Raw genomic sequence first — 15,591 nt, 5'->3', positions numbered from 1 at the left:
CAGACTGCCGCATGGCATTGAGCAGAGTTCTGTGCGCCGCATAGTAGGTCCGTTCTGGTTTCCATTTCAAACATAACACTATGTACATGTCCATCCCAACCTCCCCAGAGTCCTTTTTTAAAAAAACAAAACAAAACACATAGCTTCTTGATTTTATGTCATGCCCAATAAAAGACTTCCCTACTCAAAGATCATAAACAGAACATTCTCCCATTTTCTTACGATGTCTGTATGGTGTTTTGGGGGGTAGTTTCATTTTTAATGAAAAATTTTAATTTTGGTTTCTTTTTTTTCTTCTTTTTTTTTCCTCTTTTCTTTTCAGTTTCATTTTTAAATAGGTTTATTCTTAAATCTTGGTCCAGCTGGAATTTAATTGGGTATAAATGAAAAGAGCGGGGGGCCCGTTTTACTGCTCTCCCAGCTGGTTACCCGCTTGTCCTCATACTGACTGTTAGCAATGCATCTTTTCCCTACCGCTTTGAATGCTCTCTTGGCAGAGACGAAAGTTCCCATATATATTTGCATTTCCCTGTGGACTCTGTGGTTGACGGATTTCTGAGGTTTATTCATGTGCTCTCTTAGCCTACTGTGTGTTTACAGTGTGTTTTAAAATCTGATGGCTTGGTTTACTTGAGTTTTTGTTTGCTTCACAAAAGCACGGATGCAATTTAGTGAGGGAATGAAGGTCCTTATAATGAGTGATGCTGGCCCGGTTGCCGAGGCAGTTATTCCATAACGTTTTCTTTTTCACTGGCGGTTAATCGCTTTACAGCTTTGTGTTGGTTTCTGCTGTATACAACAGCATGAGTCGGCCACAAGACGTGTCTGTAGGTATCCCCTTCCTCTGGAGGTCCATCACCCCCCACCCCCGCAATTATTTTAGATTTCCCATTTCGGCCTAAGATTCATTTCTGTATGTAGTGTGAGGCAGGGGGTGAAGACTCCCTCCCTCCGTCTGCCTCCCCAGTTTCCGCCTCTGGCGCTCTCCAGGACCCTCGGAGCTTTGGGGCTTCAGTATCCTCAGTGTGGGCTTCCCAGGTGGCTGAGGGGTAAGCAATCCGCCTGCCACTTTCAGGAGATGCAGGAGACTCAGGTTCGATCCCTGGGTCGGGAAGATCCCCTGGAGAAGCAAACGGCAGCCCAGTCCAGTGTTCTTGCCTGGAGAATCCCACGGACAGAGGAGCCTGGCGGGCTACAGACCGCGGCGTGGCAGAGTCGGACGTGACTGAGCGCGCACTTGCTCATCGTAAGATGGGGTCATCGTGGCTCCCTTCCGTTCAGAATCTCGTGGATTCACACAAGGAACGCAGCAGAGCTGCCCCGAACCGTGCTCGGTGTCCAGCAGGCCTTGTTGTTGTCTTGAGATATTCATCATGTGAAGGGAATACCCGTGTGTCTCTTCCAGTGTTTGGGCGTTAGGTCCACGGGCTGTTTGCTTCTTAATCCGGAATGAGTCTTGGCTTCTGTCAGACACCTCTCCGTGGAGATGACTGGCTTTTCTCCTCTGCCGAGAGAGGCGTCCAGGCCCTAACAGACGTCCGGCCGCCCTGCTGCGGGCCTGCCGGGGACATGCTGTCCTTTTGAATCTTGCTTGGAGTCTCCTTGCGAGGGTTTTGTTTTTTGAGGACCTTGTGTTGAGCTTCCCGAACACAATTGGCAGGAGAAGCCTCTGGTCTTAATGGCAGGACTCGGCATCTTTCCAGAAGGGCGTTTGAGGTAGGCCACTGTCTGCAATGTTCTCAGCTTCTCTATGCGATCGTTGACCCACCTAGATCTTTGCTCCTTCTGGGACCTGTAAGCCTGCCCAATTGAATCTGAATTTCTGATAAACAGAGATGTTTTTAGTACATGTTAAGTACCATAATCCTATTTATCCTAGAGAGTTTATTTTGTCAAGTTTCCAAATTTATTTTTATTAAAATGAGTCATCTTTTCTAGTACTTTTAACTTCCTCTATAGCTTAGGTTATTTCCCCATTCTCATTTCATTCTTTGCGTATTTATACTTCCTTAATTTTTACTGATTGGCTAGCTAATAGCTGTATATTTTTTCCAAGATCTGTTCTGACTTCAAATTCTGTTTCTGCTTCAGTTGTTCCTAAATTCTTCCTCTTGCTTTCCCTGCTGTTCTGATTGTTGTTCTGCTAATGTCTTACATGAGATGCTTTGATCATTTTAATGTAACTATCTAACACAATGAATTTTCCTCCGAGCCCCACATGCGTGTGTGCTCAGTCATGTCCGACTCCTTGTGACCCCACGGACCGTGGCCCGCCAGGCTCCTCTGTCCATGGGATTTCCCAGGCAAGAATACCTGAGTGGGTTGCCATTTCCTACTCCAGGGGATCTTCCTAATCAAACCCGCGTCTCTTGCACTGGCAGGCAAATTCTTTTACCTCTCGCTATATTCTGTGGGGACTGATCTGTATGTGTGAGTGTTGTTTTGAAGATACGGCAGTCTTGGCTTTGGCTGCCTCTGTTTAACGAGATGTTTAAACCAGCTGCAGAGTTGCTAACTGGGCTGGGAACGTGCCCCGGTCGGCGTGGCTTGTGGTCCCCGGGGGAGGCGAGCAGGGGCCAGCAAGTCTCCCGTGGTGGGATGAGCAGGGCGGGGGGCTGGGCTTCCTCCAGGGGCCCCGCAGGCCAAGGAGGGCCCCGTGTGGCCTCCTCGCAGGACCCGTTATGCATTTGAAGGGTCATGGCTGTCTTGAGTGGGGAGCAGACCGAGGTGGTGGCAGCAGCCTGGAGGCAGAGAGAGGGATAAAGACGGAACCAAGGCCAGGCCATGCAGATGGAGGGGGAGGCCTGGGTGACCGTCTCGGAACAGGGAAAGGAGGCCACCGGAGAGTGTTTGGCTGCCTCAGAGCTGGCTTCTGGTTTGGTGTGTTGAGTCCGAGGTAGGTGCCTGAGGGTCCAGGTGCTCAGGGGGTGGGAGGCGGGGGGCGGGGAGTGGGCATGTAAGTCTGATGTTCCAGAAAGCTGGGCTAGAGCCTGGCCGGGGAGGGAACCCACCGGCTCACAGGGGGTAACAGCCCCCAGGGGTGGCAGGGGGCGTCCGGAGTGCAGGGACACAGCGAACGTGGGTGGCGCTGGGAGGCCCTGCGGGCAGGTGAGCAGCGTTTTGAGCCCCCTCCGTCTGCTGCGTTCTGTCCCCTGGAGCCAGGAGCCAACGCCCTCCCCAGCCCGAGCCGCTGGACTCCAGCGCCCCTGGGGGATGTTTGGGCTGAGACTGGAGTTCCCGATGCTGCCAGGAATCAGGGTGTGGGCAGGACCTCCCCCCAGGTCAGCCACCAAGACCCCTCCCCAAGGGAGGCCAGCCTGCCTGGCAGCTAGCAGAGTGCTAGTGGCCGGGCGCTCCTGGGTCCAGAGCAGCGGTTCTCATTCGGGGGTGACTGCTGACTGGCCGGGGCAGGGGGCTCATTTAGCTGGGGGAGGCCAGGGACGCTGCTGTGCACCCTACAGTGTGGGCGCAGCCCCCCAAAGTATGACTCCCCCCAAAACGTCAGCCGTGCTGAGAGGGAGAGCAGGTTGGAGATGCAGGCTGGGGAGGGCTTAGGTCTCTAGTCTTCTAGTCTTTTCCCGGGACAGAGGACAAACTCCTGGACAGGCCTCGGCCACGGGCTCCCAGGAGCCAGGGCCAGGTGGCCCCAGCAGGCAGTCCAGGCAGCCATGTGTGGGGCCTCAGCAAGTGTCCAGGGGCGGCTTGGACAAGAACCAGCCTGGCTCTGGTCTCCCCAGCCCCGTGGTGGCGTGTGTGGAAGACTACTAGCTCTGTGCGTGGCCCTCTCCACCTCGACCCCGAGTCAGATGTGGTGCAGTCTCTTCTTTAATCTCAGACCAAAGGATACACAGGTGGGGGCGGGGTTTCCAGGGGGCAGGGGCACAGTCCTGGGTGAGGCCTGGAGCGGCCAGGGCAGGGGCTCTGGTGGGGGGACTCGGCCCCCACAGCCGTCCGTCTGCTGGGCTGTCCACCTCTTTGCAGCCCCAGAGCAACCGTCCGGTCCAGGGGCCCAGATCCTGCCAGAGCGCTCGGTCCCCTGGGCCAGGCCAGCCGGGTGCATGCTGGGCAGGACCCCAAATCGGGAGGGACCAGCCTTTCAGTAGCCCGAGGGCTCTCCGCCCTTCCGCGGGTCCGCTGTGGCATGCACGCAGGCCCCGTCCTGGGACACGGCCTGGACCACGTTCAGGAAGAAGGGCCTCTTGCTCTGCTCTTGGCCCCGGTCCTGGAGCCCCTTCTGAACCTCCTGGAGGGGAGAGGAGGCCGTCTGGTCACAGAGGGGACAGGGCCCAGGCAGGGAAGCTGAGGACCCCAACCCAGACAGGAGTGGGGCGCGGGTCTGGGTGAGGACAGAGGGGTGTTGGACGCAGCCTCGTCTGCAGGACATGGAGTCTGTGGCCCCCCACTCTACAGGCCCCAGAGCAGAGGCCCTGCTCCAGGGAGGATGACGGGAGGACGTGGCCCCGTCTGGAAGGACCCCGAGATGCAGGCTCACTTCTATCCTGGGTTGAGGACACCAGGGGCCTCAGCGTGACCCCAGAGGAGTCCAGGTCTTCAGTGGAGAAGGTAGGTGGCCGTGGAGGACTTGGTTTTGAGGGTCTGAAAAGCAAAGCCTCTAGAAGGCAGTGCCTGGGCCCTTTGGAGCCACGTCCTCCATGCTTAAGAAGAGCCAAACTCAACATCAGGAGGAATGGCCCTGGTGCCATGCTATCGGCAGCTTGGGACCTGCTCTCTCAACACCCACCCGCCCGAGAACACGGGGGATCCCGGATGCCAGGGACGTGGCAGTCAGACTCCCCAGGGCCCTGCTGGTGGAGGAATCACTGAAGGCTTCTGAAGACCCATGAGTCCAAGGACACAGGCCCCAGGTCCCAGTGGTCCTCGGGGGTGAGGCGCTCTGAGCACAGCCCTCAAGGCTCAGGTCTGAGACGGTGTGTCTGCAGAACTGGGGACGTCAGGGCCCACCAGGCATTGGTGTCTGAGGGCCGAGTGACCTGCCTGGCGATCTGGTCCCCACGCTTGCCTGTCTGTGACCCTTCACAGAGACCCTGGAGATGTGTGGAGACCTGGCCCAAGGCATACAGGAGCTGAGGCCGCCACCCCCCAGGCTCTGAAGGCAGGCTCGGAGGCGGCTGTCTCACCTGGCTGAAGCTGGGCTCGAACTCCACCTGCCCCTTGCTGTCCACGTGCAGGATGGGGGCCTTGATGGCGGCTTCCAGGTCAAAGCCCAGCCACAGCTTGTTCACGATGGCCTGCAGGGGAGAGGACGACGCAGGGAGGGAGGCAGGGGAGGTTCCAGTCACCCTCCCCAACCCCTCCGGGGACAGCAGGGCCGCCCAGCGAGGGCGCGTTCCAGCCGGGAGCCCCCAGACTCACTTGGGCCACCGCAGAGATAATGAGTTCCCCGCCAGCCCCGCCGATCACCAGCTTCGACCCCCGGGCTGCGCTGACCAAGATGGAGGGGACCATGGACGACGGGGGCCGCTCACCTGGAACTGGGGGCCGGACAGGAGTCAGGGCAGCCTCGCTTCCCAGCCAGCCCCCCAGGGTCGCCCGCTCCGCCTCCGTCCACCAATGCACGGTCCACGATCCACCGACGCCAGCCCGGCCCGCCTTCCCTCACCCGGGGCTGGTTGGGCCCTGTGCTCACCGGGCGGGGGCGTGGCTCTGGAGCCTCGTGAGTGCCGCCAGCACAGGTCCAGAAGCTCGTTGTTGAGAAGGATGCCCGTGCGTGGTGAGTACACCATGGCTCCAAAGCTGCGGACAGAGGCGGGGCTGGGCGCCGGCTGTGGGCTCCTGACTCCCACAGCCGTCCAGGAGCCCCTCGCTTCAGGGGCCACCCCCAGCACGCTGGGACGGCGCTCCCCTCCCTGGCCCCGCCCCGGTCCCGCCCCCAGAGCCCCTGGCCCCGCCCCAGAGCCTCCCTGGCCCCGCCCCCAGAGAACCTCTCGGCCCCGCCCCCAGAGAACCTCTCGGCCCCGCCCCGGAGCCTCCCTGGCCCCGCCTCAACCCCCCCCAGCACATCCTTCTGGAGTGAAGCCCCTTCCCCATCTGCGCTCAGAGACACCGGGTGAACAGCCTTCAGCCAGAAATGCCCGGGTGCAGGACCCCTCTGACAGCAGGAGAGGTACCGCCCCCCACCCACCCCGCGGACACAGCACGTGGGGGCGGGGCCCCAGGCGCCCGGGGGGCCCCCACAGCCGTAGGCCCCACGCACGGCGTGTTGATGGTGCTGGTGGCGGCCACGGCGCTGCCATCCTCGCCCAGCACGGACACGTGGGCCGTGCCCATCTTGTGGGTCCAGGCCCCGGCCAGGCTGTAGTGGTCGAGCGGGTGGTCACCCCGGGCGTCCATCTGCTGGCGGATATGCTGGGCCAGAGCCTCCCCCAGCAGGTCCCGGGAGGCGTTCTGGGGAGGGCGGACAGGTGAGGGGGTCTGTGAGCGGCCGGGAGGGGCCCACACAGCGGAGGGTCCCCTGAGGGTGCGCCCACGGCCCTCCTGACTCCCTGCTGTCCCCAGACCAACCCCAGGTCACACTGCCTGGTCACACTGCCAGGCCCTCCCGTTCCAGAGCCAACCATGTTCACCTCCCTCTGGCCTCACCTGCCAGGCACTCGGGGTCTGCAGGCAGGGCACCCACTGGCCTGACCCTGAGCCCTGGGCGGGGATGGGGGCTGCCCACCAGCCCAGAACACCTCACCTGGACCTCTGGGTGGCTTCGAGGGTCCCACAGCCGCCACCTCTGCCCCCCAGCAAACTTGAGTGTCTCCACGAGGTGATGGTACAAGTTCACTCTCCCCTCCAGCCCGGCCACCGACTCGGCGGAAAAGTTGAACCCTGGGGGAGGGGGTGGGCGCAGTTGGGGGTCGTGCCGTGCAGTGGGTCTGGACTCCGTGTCCTAATTGCCCCCAGGACCTGTGAGGGCTGCCCCCCACGGGAGAGTGTCTGCCTGTGCGGCAATTCTGTCAGTAAGTGAAGGCTCTTGAGAGGAGCGGCTTATCCTGGGTTATCTGGTGGGCGCTAAATGTAAGACATCCTTGTAAAACTGACACGCAGGACAGGGAGGCCGTGTGGCCGCAGATGCTGACTGGACGCAGCTGCCAGAAGCTGGAAGAGGCAGAAAACAAATGCTCCCCCTGCCAACCGGCCCTGGAGGGAAGGCGGCCCTGTGGACACCTTGATTCTGAACTTCTGGCCTCCAGAACTAGCAGAGAATAAATTTCTTGTGGTCTAAGCCAGCAGGTTTTGGTGATTGGTGATCATCTGTTAACGGCAGCCCCAGAAAATGTAGTCAGCATTGGGCAATCCTGGCCCTGGACATGGCCGGGGCCCCTGCCACCACCCTGTGGGCTGGCTGTAGGCTGGGCCTCAGGCCTGGGTGCACACACTCGACGGGCAGCTCACCACCTGCTCCTCTGCCCCGGGTTGGGGTCCCCCAGGGTGTGGGGGGCAGCTCCATGGGAAGATGATGGCAAACACCCCCACAGAGCCCTAGCCGCCCCCTAGGCCTGCTCTGGAGTACACCGCCCCTGGACACGTCCCTCAGCCCCAGGACTCCTGGGGGAGCCTCACCTTTGAGCACGTTGAGGATGAAGCTGAGAATGGCGCCCCCAGCAGGCGGCGGCGGCGAGTACAGGGTATAGTCACCCAGGGGCATGGCCAGGGCATCTGCCACCTCAGGCTGGAAGGATGCCAAGTCCTGCAGGGTCAGCTGACTACCTGGGCGAGGCGAGGACAACTCCATGTACAGACAGGGAAACAGAGGCACACAGCGGGGCTCCCCTCAACCCGTGGCCTTCCAGACCCCGGGGCAGGGTGGCGATGCTGGGTCTGTGGGCAGTGGCTCGGGACTGGGGGATGTGTGGGCAGACCGGAGATGGGCAGGATGGAGAGCGAGCAGGGGAAGATGGGAGAGGCGCGCTAGCCTCTGAGGGGGGCCAGCTCCAGGCCAGGAGCCCTCTGTGACCACCGATCATTCAGTGTTGAGGCCCGAACCCTCGGGGCCCTGTGCCTCAGGGGTGTTGACCTCAGGGTCCCTGAGCCCAGCAGCAGGCAGGATTCAGGAACGGCCTCTTGAAGCCTGGGCACCGCTGGCCCTCCCTCGGGGCCGCCCTCAGCCCCGGCGTCCAGACCCCGCTCTCTCCGCCCAGCAAGGCAGTGGGACCTCGCCCGCTGACCTTCCTTGGCGATGTCCTCCAGCAGCAGCTGGCCCAGCCGCCCCGTGTAGAGGGCATCCGCGCCTTCTGCAGCCACGGTCTCCAGGGTGGCGGCCAGCATAGGCCACGGCAGTGGGTCCTGAAGCCTCAGGGGTTCTGTCCCATTGAAGAAGAGCTGCCTGGGGGGTGGGGGGCGGCCTCAGGGGGGGCCGGGTCCTGGAGGGCGGCCACACTTCCGACCCTATGGGAGGCAGTCCTGGTCCGCGGTCCTGCGGGGCTGCGGTGGACACGGGGGTGGGGTGGGGGGGGGGGAGGTTCTCCAGGACTGGGTGGGGCTGACACCCCTCATGTCTCATCACCGTCCCGGGAAGCCACACCCCCTGCCAGGCCTGCGTCCACTCAGGGCCTGAGGTCCTGCCCTCCTGGAGGACTGGTCAGTGGGCAGCCTGGGTGGGCCCAGAGCGTGAGAGGGGGAAGGGCACAGGGGAAGGACGGAGGGGAGAGTGCAGGCGTGGGGTGGGGGTCGGGGAGAGGACAGGACAGTGGGGAGCAGGGCTGAGGGGGTGTGCAAAGCCCAGATCTGTGCCACGGGAGCCCCATCACGTGGGCATAAACCCCCTCTGGCCAGAGCCCTCCGATGAGGTGCTACCACGTGGAGGCGAAGGTCTGTGAGCTGAGACCAGGATGGCTGTGAGCTAGCCATCCAAGGCGCCCCGCCCCAGCCCGCCCCCAGGGCACATCCTCCAGCTGGAGAAGGGGCTGAGGAGGGGCCCTGGGCCTCCACCAGCGCGCACCTCAGGGACGACTTCGTAAGGGCGGGGCGCAGGAAGGGGCTGTGCAGGAAGCTGGCGAGGACGGTGGGCACGCGGAAGTCCCCCCGGAGCAGCGCGATGGTGGGCGTGAAGAGCTGCGCCCAGGGCAGGCGGCCGTGGCGGCGGTGGGCCTCAGCGTAGCCGCGGAGCTCCCCGGGCACCCCGATCCACTGCGCGCCTGCACGGTCCGGGGTGTCAAACCCCTGCCCCCGGGGTGCCCTCGGCCCCAGGGGCTCTCCATCGGCCCACTCCTGGCCGCCTAGCCCCCTCCCAGCCATGGCAGCCCGAGCGAGCTTTCTGTAGCCCAGGTGGAAGCACATGCTTCTCCACTCGAACCCCTTGACCCCCTATGGACTTCTACACAGTCCACGACCAGGCCCCCGGGGCTCAGGAAAACCGGCCCGACCCCGCCCACAGCCCGGTCCACTGACCCCGCCCACCAGCCCGGTCCACTGACCCCGCCCACAGCCCGGTCCACTGACCCCGCCCACCAGCTCCATCTCCACCGACCTCCACCGAACCCTCCGGGGCCTTTGAAGTTGTCCCTGCTTGGATCGCCCCTCCCCACTGAGAGAGCCCTCCCCCAGGAACACGCCCCCAGCCCGGGGGTTAGAACCTCCGCGGGGGGCCCCCCATCCCCAGTTGCCGCCGCCCAGTGCCAGGGTGTCTCAGCTGGTCCATGAGGCGCACTGTCCCTTAGGGGTGAGAGGTTCTAACCCAGTGGCCCGGTGGGGTGGGCCGCAGGGGTGGGGGGAGGTGGCCCTCCAGGGTCTCACCTATGCCCAGAGGCTGGGCCTGCTCGCACTGGTCCAGCAGAGCCGGGACGGGGCTGGAGGGCACCGTCTCCCTAGCGTTGATGACTTCCACCTTCCCTGGGGTTGGGCAGGACGTTCGGGGTGTCAGGGGCGCCCCGGAGGCTGCCAGGTTCCCGCTCAGACAGCCGGGGCCCGGCTCTGGGCCTCGGACCTAACCCCTCGAAGGGCTCACCAGGGTGGGCGTGGCGAGACCCAGTAAGGGGCGGGGCGGGCCCGTGAAGGGGCGGGGCGGACAGGCCGGTCGGCCCCGCCCTCTGGCTTTCCCAGCCCCTCCCTGTTAGCACCTGGGGCCGAGCCCATCCTCCTCACGGGGTCCGGAGAGGACTCACCTGTGGTAGCATTGTAGATAGTGAAGATGACCCCTCCACCCAGGCCCATGCTCTGGGGGTTGACGACCCCGGTGCAGACCAGAGCCGCGATGGCGGCGTCCACCGGCGAGCCGCGCTGCTGGAGGATGGCCCTGGGGGACCGGCGCTGGGTAAGCAGCCAGGCTCCTCGGCCCCTGCCTTCCCCACCCCCGGGCTTGCTCTGCCAGCCTTCACTGGGGAGCGGGCACAGCTGGGTGGCCTGCCGGCTGCCGCCACACCCCAGCTTAGTTCAGAGGCCACACCAGGTTGCCCCCAGGTCCAGCGGCTCACAGACCCACTGCACTCTACAGGTTGCAATTTGCGACATCCTTTACACTGCCCCTGGCCACATGCAAGGTGCTTCTCAGTTTACAAAGTGCTCCTGCGGCTGTCCTCCCTGGCCCTCCCAGAGGCTGGGGCTCACGGTCAACAGGCCTGGGCCGGCCCCCTCCGCCCCTCTCAGCAGCCCTGGGGACGCCCAGCCCATAGATGTCCTTCCTGATCTCACTGGGGACACACCCCCAACCCCTTCACAAGGGAACTGGGATTCAGAAACAAACTCAAAGGTCCAGTGAAGCTCTGGCCTTTATGATCCATGCTCAGGGGCTGGGCAGGCACCGGGGTCCTGGGTGGAGGGTGAGGACCCTGGGAAGACCCCACCCTCCCTAGATTCCTCAGACATGAAGTGGAACAATTAAGCCTCCCCTGGGGACCCTGCGTGGCATTTCCAAGTGGTCACAAAGCCTAGGAGTAACCGCTGACCCTCAGGTCTCCCTAGAGGTCCTCCCAGAGAACCCAGGGCTCACAGGGCGGAAGAAGGGAGACCTGGTGAGGGGAGGAAGGGACAGGAGGCAGATGATACGGCTGCAGAGTGAGGGGGGCCCTGGAGGAATCGCCCCTGTCCCACAGCAGCTGGGACAGCTCCAGGCTCCCTCCCATCTCTCTGACTTCTGAGAACAACAGCAGGAAGTGGAATCACAGCTTGATGAGGACAGAAAACAGTTGGGAAGGAAACCACATCCTCTTCCTCTTCCTCGCCAGCGGCGGCAGCAGAGCACAGACCCCAACCCTTAACCCTCTGAGACCCCCAGCAGAGATTGGGGGCACACAGTGAGCCTGGGCCTCCCCTCAGAGGTCCATGATAGCGGCTCCCCACCCCCGGGGCCACGTCCTCATCAGTGGTTCTGAGGCTGAAGTCCCGACTTTTTTAAACTATGTATTTATGCGCTGGGTCTTAGCTGCAGCACACGCAGGACGCTGTTTAGTTGTGACATGTGAACTCTTAGTTGTGGCCTGTGGGATCTAGTTCCCTGACCAGGGATCGAACCCTGACCTCTGCCCTGGAAGCATAGAGTCTTAGCCACTGGACCACCAGGGAAGCCCCCCTGACTTGTTTTTGTTTAGTCACTCCGTCATGTCCAACTGTGACCCCATGGACTGTAGCCCTCCAGGCTCCTCTGTCCTTGGGATTTTCCAAGCAAGATTACTGGAGTGGGTTGCCATTTCCTCCTCCAGGGGATCTTCCCGACCCAGGGATCAAACCCAGGTCTTCTGTATTGCAGGCGGATTCTTTACTGCTGAGCCAGCGGGGCCTGACGTGTTTGCATCTTTGCAAATATGGGTTCAGGGTGAGGGGGGCGCAGCGCTTCTGGCGGGAGGGTCATTCCCCTCCTGGCCCCTGGAAGCCCCCTCCAGAGATGAAGCAACCTACCCTCTGACTTGTCCCTGTCATCCTCAAGGGAGCCCCGAGGGAGGGCCCAGGACAGGAGGGGGCAGGGCCAGACAGCAGACAAAGGGAGGAAGGAATGAAGGAAAGCGGGAGAAAGCTGGGAAGATGGGTGACCATGGGACGGAGGGGGCACGGACGCCTTCTGCCCAGCAGTGCCCCGGCCACAGTGCCCCTCGGATCACAGAGCGCTTCTGATCCCGACCATGGTCCTTGAGGCAGACATTCCGGGAAGCAGATGGAGCCGGCAGGGAGGCAGGTACTAGACCTGGCTCCCACAGCCCCAGCTGGGTAGAGGGGCAGGGCCAGGCGGGGAGTCCTGGTGGGAAGCCTCCATGGGCTGGGCTTCCTGGAAGAAGGTCCGGTTGGTCGAGAAATGCCGGCTGGGGCCCCTCTGCACGGTCCCCTTGCCCCGCCCAGAGAGCATCAGTCCTTCTGCCAGCCCCTGGCCTGGCTCCAGGCCCTGACATGCAGAGGGGCAGCCGTGAGGGGACACGGTGCCCTCGGAGGCGGGTTTCCCGGGGCCAGGACGGGGAGCCTGCTCTCAGGCATCACTGAGTGCACCCTGGCGGCCAGTCCTCACACACACAGCCTGCATCCCCCTCACCCATGTCCCGGGGAAGACCAGGCTTGGAAAACAGTCAGGGCCTCCCTGGAGGCGCCGGGTCCGTCATCGGGGTCAGCGAGGGCCAGACCAGCGACACTGCGGCAGCGTCCCCACTGCGCCTCCCGGGCCCGCGGCTCGGACCAGTCTCACACGCCACCTCTGCTCTGCCCGCACGGTGGCTGCCCTAGACCCTGTCTGCCCCAATGCACATCTGCTACCGGGTCTGTGCAAGGGCCCTGGGGCTGCTTCCCCCAAACCTGCGTGGCCCCCACACACCGGCGCACTCACACACGCGCGCGCGTGTCTTCTCCACACTCTCGCCGCTAGTCACACGGTCTCCAGGAGAGGACAGCGCCAAGGCCCACCCAGCTCCCACCCACCTCTTACTCACCGCCCAACGTCCGAGCAGGTCTTGGAGTCCGCAGCGACCGCGGCATGGGCAAAAGCCTGGGGGCCGCAGTGGACGCGGTGCCGGGAGACGACCACGGCGGGCACAATGATGGCCAGTGCCAGCCCCAGCCCCAGCAGGACCAGGCTGACCGCGGCCCCGCGGCCCTGGGCCATGGCTGCGGCCCAGGGGAGAGGGGAGGCAGGGGGGCAGGCAGCCAGCCGACAGGGAGGTGCAGAGGGAGGTGGGCGGCTGACCGGACAAGCGGAGCTGACGGGCTCACAGGTGACAGGGCAGGTGGACCACCAAACGGGGGCCACAGACAGACAAGTGGGCAGACAGCCAGATGGCAGGACGGAGGAGGATCAGACAGACAGAGTCGGATGGGTGGACAGACAGAGGTTTCCAGATGAGCAGCAGGCAGCCGGGTGGACGGTGGATGTGTGGACGGACGGCTGGCCACGGGGCTGCTCCGTCTTCAAGCGTCCAGTGCAGAGGCAGAGCTGGCCACCCGCCGGGACTTCCAGTTTTAGCCTCTATCTTGGCCCTGGCAAGATGCCAGGCAACAGGGCGTTTATGGGGAGTTTTTCCTTTCAGAGAGAAGTCAGCAGCTGCTGTTAACTCTCTTTCTGCCGTTCCCCCCTGCCGCCCCTCCTGCCAGCGCCCAGAGGGTAGGCCGTGCGTGCGAGGACTTGGCGCCAGCTTGGCTGCCGGGGGGAGCTGGGGTGCAGGGCTCCCAGGACCCCATGGCTGATCCCCGGCTCCCAGCAAAGCCAGGACAGTAGGGGATGCTACTGGGTCAGGCTCAGAGGGGCAGGGAGCCGGGACAGAGCCCCAGCTTGCCTCCTATTCGTGCCCCCGCCCCCCGGCAGCCGCTCACCTCAGCATCTCCAGATCCAGAGGACCCTGGGGCTGCAGGGGGGCCTGGGCAGGGTCACTTAGGACCCGAGTTCAAGTCCCAGCTCAGCTGAAGCTAAGGAGGGGGGCTGGGCTGACCGGGAGGGGGCTCGGCTTCCGCGTCTGTTCAGGGGAGGCATCTGCGTGGGGGAGGAGGACGGGGCCTGCACCCAGCGCCCACCAGACGGTCCACGCTGGGGACTGCGGCCCTGGAAACGCCACTGGGCCTCGGGGAGGGGGCTTCCCTTGCACCTGCGTCTCTACCCACCCTGGGGGCCGCGTGTTTGCCTCCCTCTTCCTGAACTGAGTGCGCCTCCTCCCCTGGGGCACCAGCCCGCACCCTGCCCCGTCCAGGCCTCAGGGTGCCTAGCTGGGAAAGCAGGTGCCCTCATCAGGACACAGAGGGTGCAGGGCCTGGGGGCTGGACTTCCAGCAACCCACCCCCAAAGTACCCTGGCTTCCTTCCAACTGAGCTTTGCTGTCCCCTGGTCTCTTTACCCCTCCAGGCACAGCAGAGAAACTGAGGCAGAGACGCCACACAGTCACACAGTCTGCCAAGCCCCATCTGGAGCCCCCGCCAGCCTGAGCCAGAGGGACTCCTGGGGCAGCAGGCCACCTCGCAGGGTGGGAAGGGCTGTGGACTCCTCCCGTCCCCAGGGACCCCCAAATCACAGTGGCATTGCTCAAGCAGGAAGCAAGAATGCATTCCTGGGCTAGGGCCAGCCCACCCGCGGGGAGGCCAGGGTCAGGGTGGAACCTCCTCTTCCTCTCCAGGAGGTGAGGGGCAGGAGAAAGATGGGAAGCCAGGACCCCAGGGTGCCCTCAGCCGGGCCCCGCAGCGCCTGGGGAACTGGGGGTGCCCTGCCCGCCTGCTAGGGCTCAGGCGGCTCCAGGCCAGCTCCCACCTCCGTGGGAGCAAGGCCTCCGTCTTCTCCCCTGCAAAGGAGCCATAGCCTCTCCTCTGGGGCTAAAACGAGGGCAGAGAGACGTGCCCACCCCAGCAGTTCAGCCTCCATCCCATTCCCCGAGGACCCCAGGGACGCCGCGGTCCAGGGCTCAGACCTGAGGGGCGGGGGACCTCTCGGATGCAGGGCTCCCAGGACTCCATGGTGGCTCCCCGGTTCCCAGCAAAGCCCCGCTTCCCCGAGGGCACTTTGGGATCCCTCGGATTTCCTGCCTCCTGTGTCCCTGGCCTCGGGGGGTGCTCACCAGGCTGTCAGACTGGGCCCCCCTCTGCCCTGCCCACCTCCCAGGGGCTTTCCCAGCACCTGCCCTCCCACCCTACAACTCTGTTAGAGGCGGAGGGCCGGCGGGAGGCGCTGCCCCGCGGAGGAGGCTGGGGGCAGCGTCTCCAGGTGCCCCCCTCCCGGCCAGAGCCGCCCTAACCCTGGGCGCCCGTCCAAGCCCTGACCCTCGGACGTGAGGCCCTCTTCCAGCTCACTGATCCCGGAGAACCGGGCCTGCTTCTTGGAGCGCATCGCAGCTTGGATCTCACTCTGGGTTTCCACTTGGAAAGCCCCCCGGGGGCCCGGTCCTGACCAGCATGTTTTTCTCCAGTCTCTTGCCCAACCTCATCTCCCCGGGAGCTCGGTTTCCCCTCAGTGCCTGCCTGGCGCGCACCAGCGAGCTGAGGAGGTCTCCGGGTTCTCGGAACCGGCGGACGAATCGCCGGGGCCGCGCGCCCACTGGTGGCCGCCACCGGGACTGTCCCGGGGCGGCCCGACCCTGGTGCCGGGACTCGGGGGTGCAGCCCACCCCCCGGGGCCCAGCGCCCGCGCGGCCAACGTCCAACCTCCCCCCAGGCGGCCCCACTCACACAGCGCGCTGAAGCCCAGGGAGTCGGGAG

At 63.7% G+C, this 15,591-nt stretch overlaps 1 protein-coding gene across 1 annotated transcript; it reads right to left on the bottom strand.

Moving 5' to 3' along the window:
* Window positions 1-3,796: 3,796 nt before the first annotated feature.
* On the bottom strand, window positions 3,797-15,587 carry GGT5 (gamma-glutamyltransferase 5). Its single transcript, XM_065905036.1, has 12 exons — window positions 12,852-15,587; window positions 10,110-10,240; window positions 9,742-9,837; window positions 8,948-9,143; window positions 8,175-8,332; window positions 7,570-7,716; window positions 6,698-6,834; window positions 6,215-6,405; window positions 5,648-5,754; window positions 5,374-5,492; window positions 5,139-5,249; window positions 3,797-4,243 (listed from the first exon to the last, which is right to left on the bottom strand). The coding sequence occupies exons 1-12, from the start codon at window positions 13,022-13,024 to the stop codon at window positions 4,097-4,099; spliced, it is 1,713 nt and encodes a 570-aa protein (XP_065761108.1). The 5' UTR covers window positions 13,025-15,587; the 3' UTR covers window positions 3,797-4,096.
* Window positions 15,588-15,591: the final 4 nt, after the last annotated feature.

Source organism: Muntiacus reevesi, chromosome 13 (genome assembly GCF_963930625.1).
Source record: "Muntiacus reevesi chromosome 13, mMunRee1.1, whole genome shotgun sequence".
NCBI lineage: Eukaryota > Metazoa > Chordata > Mammalia > Artiodactyla > Cervidae > Muntiacus > Muntiacus reevesi.
Note: the sequence above shows the minus strand (reverse complement) of the source record. Positions and strands in the feature narration are given on the sequence as shown.

Coding starts and splice junctions, on each gene's coding strand:
- GGT5 (XM_065905036.1), bottom strand. CDS start 13,024: ATGGCCCAGGGCCGCGGGGCCGCGGTCAGCCTGGTCCTGCTGGGGCTG. Junction 5,493..5,647: donor CAGAGCCACGCCCCCGCCCG/GTGAGCACAGGG, acceptor TCCGGCCCCCAG/TTCCAGGTGAGCGGCCCCCG. Junction 4,244..5,138: donor TCGAGCCCAGCTTCAGCCAG/GTGAGACAGCCG, acceptor TCTCCCCTCCAG/GAGGTTCAGAAGGGGCTCCA.